The 16340-nt window shown below is 32.7% G+C and overlaps 1 protein-coding gene across 1 annotated transcript in view; it reads right to left on the reverse strand.

Annotated features, from left to right (window-relative positions):
- LOC127701424 (large neutral amino acids transporter small subunit 2-like) overlaps positions 1-16340 on the reverse strand; it is a 48821-nt gene that overhangs the window by 23239 nt on the left and 9242 nt on the right. Inside the window, exons 3-4 of the mRNA XM_052205299.1 lie at positions 4446-4545; positions 600-644 (exon numbers count right to left, since the gene is read on the reverse strand). Of these exons, the coding sequence (XP_052061259.1) occupies positions 600-644; positions 4446-4545 (145 nt within the window). The remainder of the gene's footprint in view (positions 1-599; positions 645-4445; positions 4546-16340) is intronic.

Genomic DNA, 16340 nt, shown 5'->3' on the forward strand with positions numbered 1-16340 from the left:
CCAGTGGCAAATATTTCATGCATGTTCAAATATCCTAATTTATCCACAGAATATACAAACATACTAATTACTACATTATCAAAACAAAATAGGGTTCAAAATTACTGCTGTCATACTTGCGTATTTATACTACATGATAATTGTTTATTTGATGAGGGGGCACTGTTACCAATACATGACAGTTATATTATAGTAGTAGAGTGTCTTGGGGTTATCTACACACATTTGACAATGACAAACTCTTTATCACATACTCAGTGATAATTCAGCAGGGTGCATCTTACCTTTTCAGTCAATCTAAATAAAACTGTCTGAAAATAGGTCAAGGTTGTCCATTTATGATAAAAATGTACAAAGTTTCCAATTTGCTCATCTTAACTGGTTATGTAAATTGTTAAACTATTGACTTTTTTTCATTTACAGTTTGTCTGTTCCAAAAACTTTTATATCAACTAGTCTGAAAGCTCTTTTCAAGAAAATTATTCACTATGTCTAAACAATTTCTATTTTAAGCGTCACTAGGTCAAACCAATATTTTAAGGTAGGAGCTTCTTGCTAGTGGTTTTTGGTGCAGACTGCAGTTCCATAACAATACTTACTTATATGGGTCTTTTAATTCTTCTGTTACAAAATTTAAATAATTCCTGAAATTTAAATAGAATCATAATTTCAAATCTGCATATTTATGTAGTAAAAATGTGATGCAAATAAATACTAACAAGCAACTATTAATATAAAAATAATATTTGGTACGATCGCCAATGAGACAACTATCCATCAGAGTTCAAATGGCGAAGATAAAAACAATTGTAGGTAACCGCTAACAACATTTTACCTGATTTAAATTTTTAAATATTCAGCAAAAATTGATATGCCTGAATCTATAGTCATTTTTTTTTAATTGACAAAATTTGTTGACAGTCAAAAAAAATTATCAAAGTTCTGTTTCCTATACTACCAACTCTAAGTTTGCGATGCTACACTTACACATTGTATGAAATTTTTGGTTAAACCTGGTTAAAGTTAAGACATTTTTGGTCAGCACTGTTAAAGTCCAGAATATTTGCATATATATAGTCAGGTAACAAATATATATACTTTATTGGCCTAAGTTATGCATTTACAGCTAAATTTTGTACTATTACATTAATATTTTTAAACCAAATGGATGTTCTCTTTTATTATGTTGATTTTGAGAAATTGTTGCCTCATTGACTACCTTAATTAAGTAATTGTACACCAAATGTCCTCATTTTCATATATTACCATGATAATAAATAATAATTCATGCACAGTACCGGCATGTTGAACATTGTAAAGAATTTATATAAATTATCCTGCTAAGCCATCAAATGATTTCCTGGCTATCAAGGATGATGTTTACTTCATATAATACCCGAACAATTCAGTCGCTATATTCCACTACTTGCGTGGGAGAAAATTGGACATGGACAGGGATTGTATTATTTCGAGTTACTTCATATGTTACTATTTCTCAGTGAAAGTTCAAATTCCTTTTTTCTGTCATATTATTCACAAGCACTTAAGGTTTCATGAAAAAGTGGAAAATGCAGGGCGCAGCTTGATACGACTGCAGAGGTCGAACCCTGAACAGTTGGGGCAAGTATGGACACAACATTCAAGCTTGATACAGCTCTGAATTTGGATTGTGATTAAATATTTGACACAGCATAGGTTTCTGACACAGAATAAATGTGGTCTAAGAACTTAAAAATTTTAAATTGGACATTCACCTATTATGGTCCAATATCCAAAATCTAAATACATGGTTAGATTCAGCATATCAAAGAACCCCAAGAATTCAATTTTTGATGAAATCAAACAAAGTTTAATTTTGGACCCTTTTGACCTCAATGTGGACAAAGTTGATAACGGGGCCCAAAAATCAACAATCTAAATACATGGTTAGATTCAGCATATCAAAGAACCCCATATATTCAATTTTTGTTGAAATCAAACAAAGTTTAATTTTGGACCCCGATTTGGACCAACTTGAAAACTGGGCCCATAATCAAAAATCTAAATACATGTTTAGATTCAGCATATCAAAGAACCCTAAGAATTCAATTTTTGTTAAAATCAAACTAAGTTTAATTTTGGACCCTTTGGACCTTAATGTAGACCAATTTGAAAACGGAACCAAAAATTAAGAATCTAAATACACGGTTAGATTCGGCATATCAAAGAACCCCAATAATTCAATTTTTGATGAAATCAAACAAAGTTTAATTTTGAACCCTTTGGACCTCAATGTGGACCAATTTAAAAACGGGGCCCTAAATCCAAAAACTTAATACACAGTTAGATTCAGAATATTAAAGAACCCCAAGAATTCAAGAATAAAACCCCATTGAAATTGGTCAAGAAATAAGCAATTTATACGAAGTATCTTCTTTTGAACAATACTGTGCAATTGAATATTTCTTGCTATTGCGCAATACTGTACAATTGACAATTTCTTGCTATTGCGCAATATTGTGCTATTGGATATTTCTTGCTATTGCGCAATACTGTGCAATTGAAGATTTCTTGCTATTGCGCAATACTGTGCAATTGAAGATTTCTTGTTATTGTGCAATACTGTGCAATTGAAAATTTCTTGCTATTGCACAATACTTATTATATAATAATTTACACATCCTGTTTGGTGTGTATCTCCTACCATATCATTATTATTTGCTTTTAAATATAAATCAGAAATAACCAACTTAAAATGGAAAATTTTAAAAGAAAAAAAAAAGGAACCCCCCCCCCCCCCCCAAATTTTTTGAACCCCCTTATGATTCATCACCCCCAAACTCAATCCCAGCCTTCCCTTTGTGGTATGGTACCTTGCAGTGCAATTTCAGAGAGATCCATACACTTGAACACAAGTTATTGTCTGGAAACTAGAAAAGTGTGTTTTTTGGCCCCTTTTTGGCCCCAAATTCCTTAACGTTTAGGGCAATTACCCCCAAACTCAAACACAGCTTTCCCTTTGTGATATGGAACATTGTAGTACAATTTCAGAAAGATCCATACACTTACACACAAGTTATTGTCCTGAAATTAGAAAAAGGCTTGTTTTTTGCCCCTTTTTGGCCCCTAATTCCTAAAATATTGAGGCAATTACCCCCATCATCAATCCCATCCTTCCCTTTGTGGTATGGTACCTTGCAGTACAATTTCAGAGAGATCCATACACTTGAACACAAGTTATTGTCTGGAAACAAGAAAAATGCTTATTTTTGGCCCCTTTTTGGCCCCCAATTCCTAAACGTTTCAGGCAATTACCCCCAAAATCAATTCCAGCTTTCCCTTTGTGATATGGAACCTTGTAGTACAATTTCAGAAATATCCAAACACTTACACACAAGTAATTGTCATGAAACTAGAAAAAATGCTTGTTTTTTGCCCCTTTTTTAGCCCCTAAATCCTAAAATTTTGAGGCAAATACCCCCAAAATCAATTCCAGCCTTTGCTTTGTGATATGGAACCTTGTGGTACAATGTCAGAGAGATCCATACACTTACACATAAGTTATTGTCTGGAAGTTACAAAAATGCTTATTTTTGGCCCCTAATTCCCTAACTGTTGGTACCATAACCCCCAAAATCAATCCCAACCTTACTTTTGTGGTATTGAACCTTATGGTAAAATTTCATAGAGATCCATTCACTTAAACTAAAGTTAGAGTGCGAAAACCAATGTGTCTTTGGACGACGACGATGACGCCAACGTCATACCAATATACGACCGCAAATTTTTTTTGCGGCCGTATAAAAAGCACTTTAGAGGCATGTAATTTATAAAGTGTGTGTTTTCATTGAAGTATAAAGACAAGTTTCATTATCATAATCCTTTTTTATAAGATATGAATAAAAGGAGATATGGGTTATACATCAATGAGACAGCAACCCAGACATGAAAAACCAAAAGACATCTAGAAGTCAACATAATAGCCTTAACAACAGACAGATTTTTTTTCACAAGTTCAAATATAATTACTATATAAATGGAAGTCAGCTTGCATTTTATTCAATACATGGTGTCACTATATAGAATGGGATTTGAACTATCATGCAAGTTTAAGAAATATTATTGACTTGTGTTTGCTATGTTTTTTAAATCACAGCTCAATGTTTCAAAATACAGGCGAAAGTTATCAAAGGGACATTCAAACTCATTAGTTCAAAAAATAATGACAATGCCATACCAAAAATAAAAAACGATCAAAAGACAAAAGAAAAAAAAAAAGTAAACAAAACACAAAAGAGAAAACCATAGACCCAGCAACAGTTTTATTGATCATGCATACTTCAGTTGAATATTTTCCAGTGTTTTCTTGAAAAAAAATTCTTTAAACTGTACATTTTTTAGTATTCTTAAGATCTAGAGAAGTTTTAAATTTTAATTTATGTGCTGTTCTAAAATTTGAATCTTACCATCCTGCATAAGAATACAATCCTGAGTAAAAAGCTAATGCAAATTTGCCTGGTGATGATGTAGAATTTTCAAATGGTTCTTGGAAACTTTCTCTATCACCTGCAAGAATGCAAATCATAAATGTTAAATGCTCCTCAGAAACCAGGTTTAGGTACAACTGTGCTTGAAATAGTCAGTGACTTTCCAAGACCAATAAGGTGCAATATTATTAGCTCCTTCCTGTCAAAGTTTTTTTAGCCATTTCTTATAATAAACACATTCATAATGTTCTTTATTTGAATTCTGCACTTGAATTTTCTAATAAAGGACATTAAAATGAAAGAAGAATGCGTCCCATGGACACAGATCCTCCCCCCCCGCTTGTAAATTTACAGCAAATTCAGTAATTTTTCCGCTTATAAAGGGATGGTGAAAGTGACGCCACCAAAATTCAACATTGATCTGTGTTTGGTGGTAATAAGCATTATGTATAAGTTTCATAACATTTGGTTGAGGCAAACTAAAGTTAAAAAACAAAAAACAATTTCGGGACATACAAATCTAAATGGACAAGGGTAAAACTTATGCATAAAAAGTAATATTAATAATTCTGATTGATGAAATGAAACGGATTCATTATCATGATAATTACTGAAAATCGTGCAGATATGAGTGAATTATTTAACACAGTTTTAACCTGACCACATCAAATTTTTTTAAGTAGGACATAGATCATCAGTCATATTTTGAGTACATTAGGTACAGGAATAACTTTGTCCTTGTGCAGTTTTAGATACGTAAATGCACCAAACGTTGTGCACCAAAAAGCTGACAAAAAAATATTTGTGGCATAAGTCAAAATGTATTATGTAATATTAGAAGTATTAACATCATAAAAATAAGAGAAAAATCTGTTGGCATTAAGATAGACACAATCCTATACTGAGGGAGATTTGTTAGGAGGGATCTTCTTTTTCATAAATACCTATTTAATTAATAAAACAAGAGTTACATCTGGTAAAAACATTGCCAGTTTGCTAATTAAAACTCTTATGTGCACATACTATAGTTAACCTTGGTGTTGCTGGTCTTTTTTTGCAATTTTGCAATTTAAATTTTTAACACAACTCCTTTATAAGTTTTCAGATAACAACCAAAACTGATAAAAAAAACAGTAAAAATCAACATTTCAGGAACAATAACTCCAAACAAAGTTGACAGATTTTTCTCCAGTATTCAGGGTAGATACATTGTGTTGTGCTGATCCTTTCTTTCAATTTATAATTTCAACCTAGCTCCTACAGTGTTCAGAATAATGACCAACAACTGCTAAAAAAATCTATGTCAGGGGCAATAACTCCAAAATGTATAGTTAAGATTTTTCTCCTATTTTCAGGGTGGTTACACCTTAAGCTTATCATTTTTGCATTTTACACTTTTAACTTTAGTTTTTGAAACAATGGCAAAGAATTGAAAAATAAATGTGGATAGTGTCCACATGTGGACACAGATGATGCCCCCGCTTGCATATCATATAGTTATAAAGGGACATAACTGAGGAACGGTAAAAGTGACGCTACCCAAATTTGACCTTGATCTGAGTTTTGTGGTAATAAGCATTGTGTGTAAGTCTCATAACATTTGGTTGAGGCTAACTTAAGTAGAGAACAGAAACTAAAATTTCAGCAATTATTATACGATCGCAAAAAATTTTTGCGATCGTATATTGGTATGACATTGGCGTCGTCATCGTCCGAAGACACATTGGTTTTCACACTATAACTTTAGTTTAAGTGAATGGATCTCTATGAAATTTTACCATAAGGTTAAATACCACAAAAGGAAGGTTGGGATTGATTTTGGGGGTTATGGTATCAACAGTTAAGGAATTAGGGGCCAAAAATAAGCATTTTCTAGTTTCCAGACAATAACTTGTGGAACGGTGTATGGATCTCTCTGAAATTATACCACAAGTTTCCATACCACAAAGGGATGGTAAGGATTTGCTTTGGGGGGTTATGGCTCAAACCGTTTAGGAATTAGGTGCAAAAAAGGGAGAAAAACAAGGTTGTCCTGGTTAATGGACAAATACTTTAGTACAAAACATAATTTAAAGCAGGTAAGGGAGATAAATCAAAGACATCATTTGAATTACCTCCCTTACACTGCTTTTAAAGTATGTATAAAGTAATGGTTAATGAACAATTAAGACAATTTAAAAGTGTAAGGGAGGTAATCCAAATACGTTTTGATTACTTCCCTTACACTCCTTTTAAATTATGTTTGAAGAAATGCATATTTATAAAGGAAGACCAGTAAAAATATCTGCAAATGTTGCATCTTTTTTTTCCCCAAAAAATCCATATGAAAGATTTGACACCATATTTTAAATTTTATTATAAAATAGATTAAGTTAGCACTATGGTAAATTTAAATGGGTAATTATGGTTGCAAACTCCATTGGAAATTTGAATTGAGATTATGACCATATCTTGAGGGAAAGAATTTTTTTGGGGAAAAAGGGGGGGGGGGGGGGGATAAAAAGAAATTGTGGGGGGTCAATTTTTTTCTCATTTCAGATTTCAGAAATTAAAAAGAATTATTCTTCAAATATTTTTTTTTTCAAATTTCAAATATTGAAAAATTTCAAGAAGTAATCTTTAAGTGCACAGTATGGCGCATTAGATTTGTAAAATCTTTGACCACATTTACTTATTTGTTATGCCGAATCTAACCGTGTGTTTAGATTTTTAATTTTGGGTCCAGTTTTCAAATTGGTCTACATTAAGGTCCAAAGGGTCCAAAATTAAACTGTTTGATTTCAACAAAAATTGAATAAATGGGGTTCTTTGATATGCTGAATTTAACCATGTATTTAGATTTTTTATTTGTGGGCCCCGCTATCAAATTGGTTCATATTGAGGTCAAAAGGGTCCAAAATTAAACTTTGTTTGATTTCATCAAAAATTGAATTATTGGGTTTCTTTGATATGCCAAATCTAACCGTGTATTTAGATTTTTAATTTTGGGTCCCGTTTTTTAAATTGGTCTACATTAAGGTCAAAAGGGTCCAAAATTAAACTTAGATTTTTGATAATGGGCCCAGTTTTCAAGTTGGTCCAAGTTGGGGTCCAAAATTAAACTTTGTTTGATTTCCGCAAAATTTGAATATATGGGGCTCTTTGATATGCTGAATCTAACCATGTATTTTGATTTTTGGACCCCATTATCAAATTGGTCCACATTGAGGTCAAAAGGGTCCAAAATTAAACTTTTGTTTGATTTCATCAAAAAATGAATTCTTTGGATTCTTTGATATGCTGAATCTAACCATGTCAGTAACTGCTAGTAGTCTGTTGTTATTTATGTATTATTGTCATTTTGTTTATTTTCTTTTGTTTCCTATTCTGACATCGGACTCAGACTTCTCTTAAACTGAGTTTTACTGTGCGTACTGTTGTGCGTTTGTTTTTTCTGCATTGGCTAAAGGTATAGGGGGAGGGTTGAGATCTCAAAAAACCTGTTTAACCCAGCCGCATTTTTGCGCCTGTCCAAAGTCAGGAGCCTCTGGCCTTTGTTAGTCTTGTATCATTTTTAATTTTAGTTTCTTGTATATAATTTGGAGTTTAGTATGACGTCCATTATCACTGAACTAGTCTACATATTTGTTTAGGGGCCAGCTGAAGAACGCCTCCGGGTGCGGGAGTTTCTCGCTGAATTGAAGACCCATTGGTGTCCTTCGGCTGTTGTCTGCTCTATGGTCGGGTTGTTGTCTCTTTGACACATTCCCCATTTCCATTCTCAATTTTATGTATTTAGATTTTGGATATTGGACCATAATAGGTAAATTAAAAATTTTTAAGTTCTTAGACCACATTCATTCTGTGTCAGAAACCTATGCTGTGTCAAATATTTAATCACAATCCAAATTCAGAGCTGTATCAAGCTTGAATGTTGTGTCCATACTTGCCCTAACTGTTCAGGGTTCAACCTCTGCGGTTGTATCAAGCTGCGCCCAGCGGAGCATTTTATTCTATTTGTAAACACGCATAACTCTAGAACAGTTATGTATAAGTTTTATAACATTTGGTAGAGACAAACTAAAAAATTCAGCAATTTTTATGTTTATAAAGGGAAATAACTCAAGAATGGTAAAAGTGTCACCACCAAATTTCGTACTTAATCTGTATTATGTAATAATAAGCATTGTGTATAAGTTTCATAACATTTGGTTCAGGTAAACTAAAGTTAGAAAACGGAAACAAAAAATTTGTACTTGATCTTAGTTTTGTGGTAATGAATCTTGTGTATAGGTTTCATAATGTTTGGTTGGGACAAACTTAAGTAACAGAATGGAAACTAAAAATTTTGCAATCTTTCGATTTATAAAGGGGCATAACTCAATAATGGTTAAAGTGACACTACCCAAATTCAACTTGATCTGTGTTTTATCAGTGGAAGTCAAAATTAAACATTGCATTGTATAAAGCATTGATTGTAGTTGATTCAACTATATTTCGGCGGGGGCATAAAAAAAGTTATTAATTTACATTTCAGGGAAATAACTCCAGACAGGTGGAGATTTTCCCAAAATTTTCTCAGTAGATACAACTTGTTGTCCTGACAATTTTTATCCAATAACATTTTCTATTAATCCTATATAGTTTTAGAGATATTAGACAAAACAGTAGTTTGACCTCTATGGCCTATTTTTTTACCAGGTGCCATGTTGGTTGATTAAACCTGGACATAAATCACCCTATAGATGAAGCAGACAAACTATGGTTTCAATTGATTGAGCAGTTTGAGAGAACATTTTTTAAGAAAAGTCTAGAGTTTTGATGTAAATGAACAGTAGGTAGCTATAGATCTCCACAAACTGAACAATTCTGCCCGGTCAAATTTTCTCTATTTTTAGAGGTTTTAAGATAATATAAATAAAATGCTCCGCTAGGCACAGCTTGATACGACCGCAGAGGTCGAACCCTGAACAGTTGGGGCAAGTATGGACACAACATTCAAGCTTGATACACACTGAATTTGGATTGTGATTAAATATTTGACACAGCATAGGTTTCTGACACAGAATGAATGTGGTCTAAGAACTTATAAATTTTTAATTTACCTATTCAAAACATATCATTATTATTTGCTTTTATATATAAATCAGAAATAGCCAATTTAAATTGGAAAATTTTCAAAGAAAAAAAAAGGAAAAAAAGGAAAAAAAAAATCCCTCCCCCCAAATTTTTTGAACCCCCTTATGATTCATCATCCCCAAACTCAATCCCAGCCTTCCCTTTGTGGTATGGTACCTTGCAGTACAATTTCAGAGAGATCCATACACTTGAACACAAGTTATTGTCTAGAAACTAGAAAAATGCTTGTTTTTTTGCCCCTTTTTGGTCCCAAATTCCTAAACGTTTAGGACAATTACCCCCAACCTCAAACCCAGCTTTCCCTTTGTGATATGGAACCTTGTAGTACAATTTCATTAAGATTCATACACTTACACACAAGTTATTGTCCTGAAACTAGAAAAATGCTTGTTTTTTGCCCCTTTTTGGATCCTAATTCCTAAAATTTTGAGGCAATTACCCCCAAAACCAATCCCAGCCTTCCCTTTGTGGTATGGTACCTTGCAGTACAATTTCAGAGAGATCCATACACTTGAACACATTGTATTGTCTAAAAACTAGAAAATGCTTATTTTTGGCCCCTTATTCCTAAACGTTTTGGGCAATTACCCCCATGTTATTGTCATGAAATTAGAAAAATTCTTGTTTTTTGCCCCTAATTCCTAAAATTTTGAGGCAATTACCCCCAAAATCAATCCCAGCATTGCCTTTGTGATATGGAACCTTGTGGTACAATGTCAGAGAGATCCATACACTAACACACAAGTTATGTCTGGAAGTTACAAAAATGCTTATTTTTGGCCCCTTATTCCTTAACTGTTTGTACCATAACCACCAAAATCAATCCCAACCTTCCTTTTGTGGTAATGAACCTTATGGTAAAATTTCATAGAGATCCATTCACTTAAACTAAAGTTAGAGTGCGAAAACCAATGTGTCTTTGGACGACGACGTCATACCAATATACAACCGCAAAATTTTTTTGCGGTCGTATAAAAACATGCATTTACCAATTTTATGTTCTAATTTCAGCCATGTCACCCAATGTTGGTTAGCAGTCGAGGTCATATGAGTCGATGATATGACAATTTTAAAACTAGATACCTCAATGATGATTGTGGCAAAGTTTTGTTAAATTTGGCTCAATAGTTTCAGAGGAGAAGATTTTTGTAAAAGTTAAAGGACGAGGAAGAAATACTACAATGATGCCAAATAAGCCAAGTGATCAGAATAAAAAGACACTTCATGGAGACTCTTTTCAGAACTAATTTCAAAAGTTCTGTATAAAGTCCATCTTTTGCAATTTGAAGGTTTTGCAGCCTTGATTAGCTGATGTTTTTTTATTCTACGTTTTAACAAAAAATGTTATGGTAATGAAGGTGGTTTATCATTACATCAAGCTGAATTTTGCAGGAAGGAAAAACATGTTCTTCCTATTTTACAAGGCTTAAAATAGATAATGCGCAGAAATTAATTTGATGTCAGTCAATAAATAAGTAAACAAACAAACAAAATTAAAAAATAGTATGTCAGTCACAATTATGCGAGTTTTCTCTTTTGAATCATTTGGTCATCCTGGACCGTTTATAGCTAATACTATAACTGTAAACAGTCTGTTTATTACCGTATCAGTTTTGCTCATTGGTAAAGGCTGCACGGTGACCTGTAATTGTTCAGATCTTTGTCCTTTGGTCTTTAGTGTTAATTGTCTCATTGACAATCACACATCAAGTAAAGTTGAAACTTAAGACAAAGTGATGCCCCCGCACTCCACTCTGAAGTAACTGTTTTATAACAAAGTCAATGTAAGACTTTCTTTGAGACATTATTGTGTCTAAGAGAAACAAATGATGCCCCCGCAGATGCAAAGTGTTATTCTAAAATATACAAAAATGACCATGGGAGCACATAGGTCTATGGTTCACTGTAGGAGGAGTTATCTGGAAACCCTATGCACCTCTTATGCAAGTATATGCTCCAAAAATGACAAAGTTCAACTATCTCCCAAAAGAGCAAATATTAATAAAAATCAAAACCCTGACCACATGCACACCTTCAATTTATGTACAAACAGCCAGCAAAGTGAAAACTAGATTTCCCACTGAATTGTATAGCTTAAGATCAGCTCAAACATAAAGCCAAGGAATTTTATTTTCTAAATAATTGGTTATTTTAATACTGAATGTACAATGAAAGTCGTGTAAAAATTAAGAAAGATTTGATTTCACAGGCAATATAATATATTATTATACTTCATTGGATTTTGATTGGTTGATACGAGGGAGACAATTTACTCTATCCTATGGTAAATACTCTATTACCCTTCACGGAGACGCTTGATCAAGTGTGCGCTTTATTAAATACGGATGGTTGTTATACCTGTACAAGACATCATAGTTTATTACTTTGAATTTGAAATTTAATAGACAGTAATAACAGAACATTCAGTATAATAAATTAAATAACACATATCTGAGAGGGTGATAGAGAAGTTTGTTACCCCTCAAAAAGACATTGTCAACCTTGGCTTCACCTCAGTTGACAATGTTTTCTCGGGTAATAATCTGTTCTATCACACTCTCAGCTATGTGTTATTTATATAATGTCATACAAGTGAAAAAATAAAATTTCTGAAAGAACGTACTTTGTAGTAATTTCTGATAAAAATGCTTAAAAGTTTTAATAGCTTTGTCATGATGAATCTATTTTTCAAAAAAGCTTTACTGCATATATATATATAATATATACCTTATTCCTACAGTTTAGGAAAATATACAATTTATTTGACATCTGCCGAGCTTTGGAAACAGAGAGAAAAGCGAGGCTACCTGAGTTCTTTCAAGCATAAAATTTCAAGAAATAAATTGGGAAAGTGTAGCAAAAATGAATGCAAGTTATACACTGTTCACACTAGGGACTATATTTGTAGACAACGAAAACCAAAGGATGATAACTGTGTCCTTGGACCTCATTATCATGTCGGTATTCGAAATGACTTGTTTCATTGTTATTACAAAAAATAGGTCATAATAACATGACAGAGTTTTTTTTTTGCTTCAGAATGTTCTAGATAAATATACAAAAAGCAAATTTTAGACAATGTACCCTCATAAGCCTGGAAGTATCTAGTCACATATAGTTAACGACGTTTTTCTCACAATAATTTTCTACCTCCATAAGCCTGGAAATGTTGTGGCGAGTCACATATAATCAATCCTTCTGACTTCATAAATTTTGTTAGAGAGTCGGCTGAATTAAGACGTTATGTGATGAAAATTAATTAATTTCCTTCCGTGAAAATGCATCGCATGTACAATAGAAATGAATCGCCCCTACAGTGAAAATGAAAGTCTAGTATCATTATTTGACAGTAAACATGAATCGCATAACGAAAACAGCATAGTGGAATTTAATTCAATATCAACAAGCTGAATAACAAAACCTGTTTTAAGTTATACAACATTAATATTTATGTTAAAAGGTACATTTTTCTGCAAATGAAACTTAACTGCTGCTTTTAAATCTCTTGCACGCTCTGTTCATGAACTATTCTTAATATTTATCTATTTGTGTATCAATTTTACACCTGGATGGCTGTAGGCGCGATGAAAACTCGTCCGCATCTCATACCTATATCATGAATTTATAAAAACAGTACACATCATATCTTATTTCTTATTCTATTCAAAAATCATGAATTTGTCGTCTGTTTATTTATCATTCTACATTAGAAATTCATAACGGATACAGTGAAAATGGTATTTCAGGATTCGCACATTATATACACTGGTTTTGTTTATTTTTATTGGACTTTTTTTTAATTCTTTTTCAACGACAACGCATGCAACTTCTTATTTCTTGTTTGAAAATTCTTCTCTTGGTCATAAATCTGCATGAAATATTTGCCACTGTATGTTCAGAAAACAGCAATCAATCAATCATATCACGTCTAAAGTTGCAGTACTATAATAACTTTAGACATTATCAAATAATTGTTAAAAAATTCGTTTAATCCTTTGATCAGATATAAACAAGTCTCGTCACTCTCCTGTTATTTCAAATTTCCGATACAAAGAAAAAAAGTATTATTGAATATCAAAGGAAGTAACCCATCAAAGATACAAGGCTTGTGTTTCGTCTACAAATGAAAAACATACGAACACACCCACTCACCTAATTCGCTTGTACTCAAAAATATAAAAATTCAAAACATAAAAACAATTATATACAAAATAAAGGATAAGGTCACCCCATATGCCGCACAAATGCCAATGCAACGAACGAGAAACCGGAAAGGACGTACTTGGATTCCAAACCGATACCCCTAAATGCCCAGCTGTATTCCTGGTAGAGGAAAGCCGAAAATCCTACAATAAAGCATTTCGGAAAGAAACTACCGATCCATTCGGGGAACAACAGCTAAAACCCTCAGACATCAAATAGATTGGTCTGATAGTTAATGGATTCCATCTGACAACATCAAACAAACCTGAAAATATCTGCAGAAACTTTCCTCAACAAAAAAATAGATCCAAAACATAAAATATAAGATGTAAGGATAGCAATATTTATCCATGAAACCAATTTGGCAAAACAATTTCAATGATGTTGAAGGATTCTCTCTGCAAACATTTTCACGTCCGCTCTCATCGGCATGCTCGACTCATCGATCTGTGAAAGAAGAGTGTGCCATATTCCGATGTAAATAAACTATGATTCACACCTCCTGTTTACAGAGTTCTGTTTTACGATACACTTACGATGATACACAGTGCATAACTTGGGATTTACTTAGTAGTCCTTTACGATGCCTTTGTGAAACACACGTAACGGGAACGTAGAACCATACGTAAAAGGAGCGTAAAATGATACGATGATCGTAAGTTAAGAAGGCTTTGTGAAACGGTGGCCTGGGGAGAACACTGCTTAAATATGTTTTTTCCTTTCAATTTGGTATACATTTTTTTTTACATGTACATTGTAGATCTTTGGTATTTTCTATATAGAATATTTACAACCTTACCAGTAGACTCGGGGGGAATTTAGAAGACGTTGACACGCAGTATACATGCAGTTCACCTGTCAATTTTTGAAGATTGCATGCTCTATCTAGTTGATTTTTTTCTGATTAAACTGCTGTTTGGTTGCTGTCTCATTGGTTTTAAAGTTTCTGTTCCCTCGTTTACATTATTTGTATTCAATATAAAATCCTGATGCCCCAACAGTTCAGAAATAAAGTGGTTTATGTCAGATATATAAATGAAATGTTTTTAACTATTTTGATAGATGCAATATTTTGGCAACTATAAGCTTATATGATATATGTACATGTTCATGAGTTTCAAATTTTTCATTTTGCATTTAAAGACATCTTCAACCAAAATCATGCAATTTGTATATGAAAGACAATGCAGAACTATAATATTTCTGATAGAATATTTATTTCGGTTAAAAATAACCTTTGAATTCAATTTTTCATATTTTTTTTTTTCAAAATTGTCACAAATCACTGCAGTTTTGAGTCATCTTTAACAAATTTAAATTTAAAAATATGATATATGATCAAAACTACATAATGTTGTGTTTACCTTAAAGCAAACATTTGAAGCTGTAAATTAAGTATACAATGTGGATTAATGAATATTAAAGTTTACATAACATGCCTAAAGAAAATTGAAATGACTTATATACATCCCTAAATCAAAATATTATTCAGTTGTATGCAGTGTCGCATATGAAGCTGTAAATCAAGTATAAATTGAAGAACTTTTTGAAGATGGTTATAAATTAAAAATTGATGGGAAATTAGTAAAAAAAAAGCGTTTCAAACATAATGAGTCTGACAAAGACAAACAACAATCGATCAATCATCAGATCATGTTTTAGGTTTAATTTTGAATAAAATGCTTCGCTGGGCGCAGCTTGATACGACCGCAGAGGTCGAACCCTGAACAGTTGGGGCAAGTATGGACACAACATTCAAGCTTGATACAGCTCTGAATTTGGATTGTGATTAAATATTTGACACAGCATAGGTTTCTGACACAGAAAGAATGTGGTCTAAGAACTTCAATTTTTTTAATTTACCTATTATGGTCCAATGTCCAAAATCAAAATACATGGTTAGATTCAGCATATCAAAGAACCCCATATATTCAATTTTTGTTGAAATCGAACAAAGTTTAATTTTGGACTCCAACTTGGACAAACTTGAAAACTGGTCCCATAATCAAAAATCTAAACACATGTTTAGATTCAGCATATCAAAGTACCCCAAGAATTCAATTTTTGTTAAAATCAAACTAATTTTAATTTTGGACCCATTGGACCTTAATGTAGACCAATTTAAAAAACGGGACCCAAAATTAAAAATCTAAAAACACGGTTAGATTTGGCATATCAAAGAACCCCAATAATTCAATTTTTGACGAAATCAAACAAAGTTTAATTTTGGACCCTTTTGACCTCAATATGAACCAATTTTATAGCGGGCCCACAAAATAAAAAATCTAAATACATGGTAAGATTCAGCATATCAAAGAACCCCATATATTCAATTTTTGTTGAAATCAAACAAAGTTTAATTTTGGACCCCAACTTGGACCAACTTGAAAACTGGGCCAAAAATCTAAAATCTAAATACATGTTTAGATTCAGCATATCAAAGAACCCCATATATTCAATTTTTGTTGAAATCAAACAAAGTTTAATTTTGGACCCCAACTTGGACAAACTTGAAAACTGGTCCCATAATCAAAAATCTAAACACATGTTTAA

This window comes from Mytilus californianus, unplaced genomic scaffold (assembly GCF_021869535.1).
Source record: "Mytilus californianus isolate M0D057914Y unplaced genomic scaffold, xbMytCali1.0.p SCAF_5, whole genome shotgun sequence".
Lineage (NCBI taxonomy): Eukaryota > Metazoa > Mollusca > Bivalvia > Mytilida > Mytilidae > Mytilus > Mytilus californianus.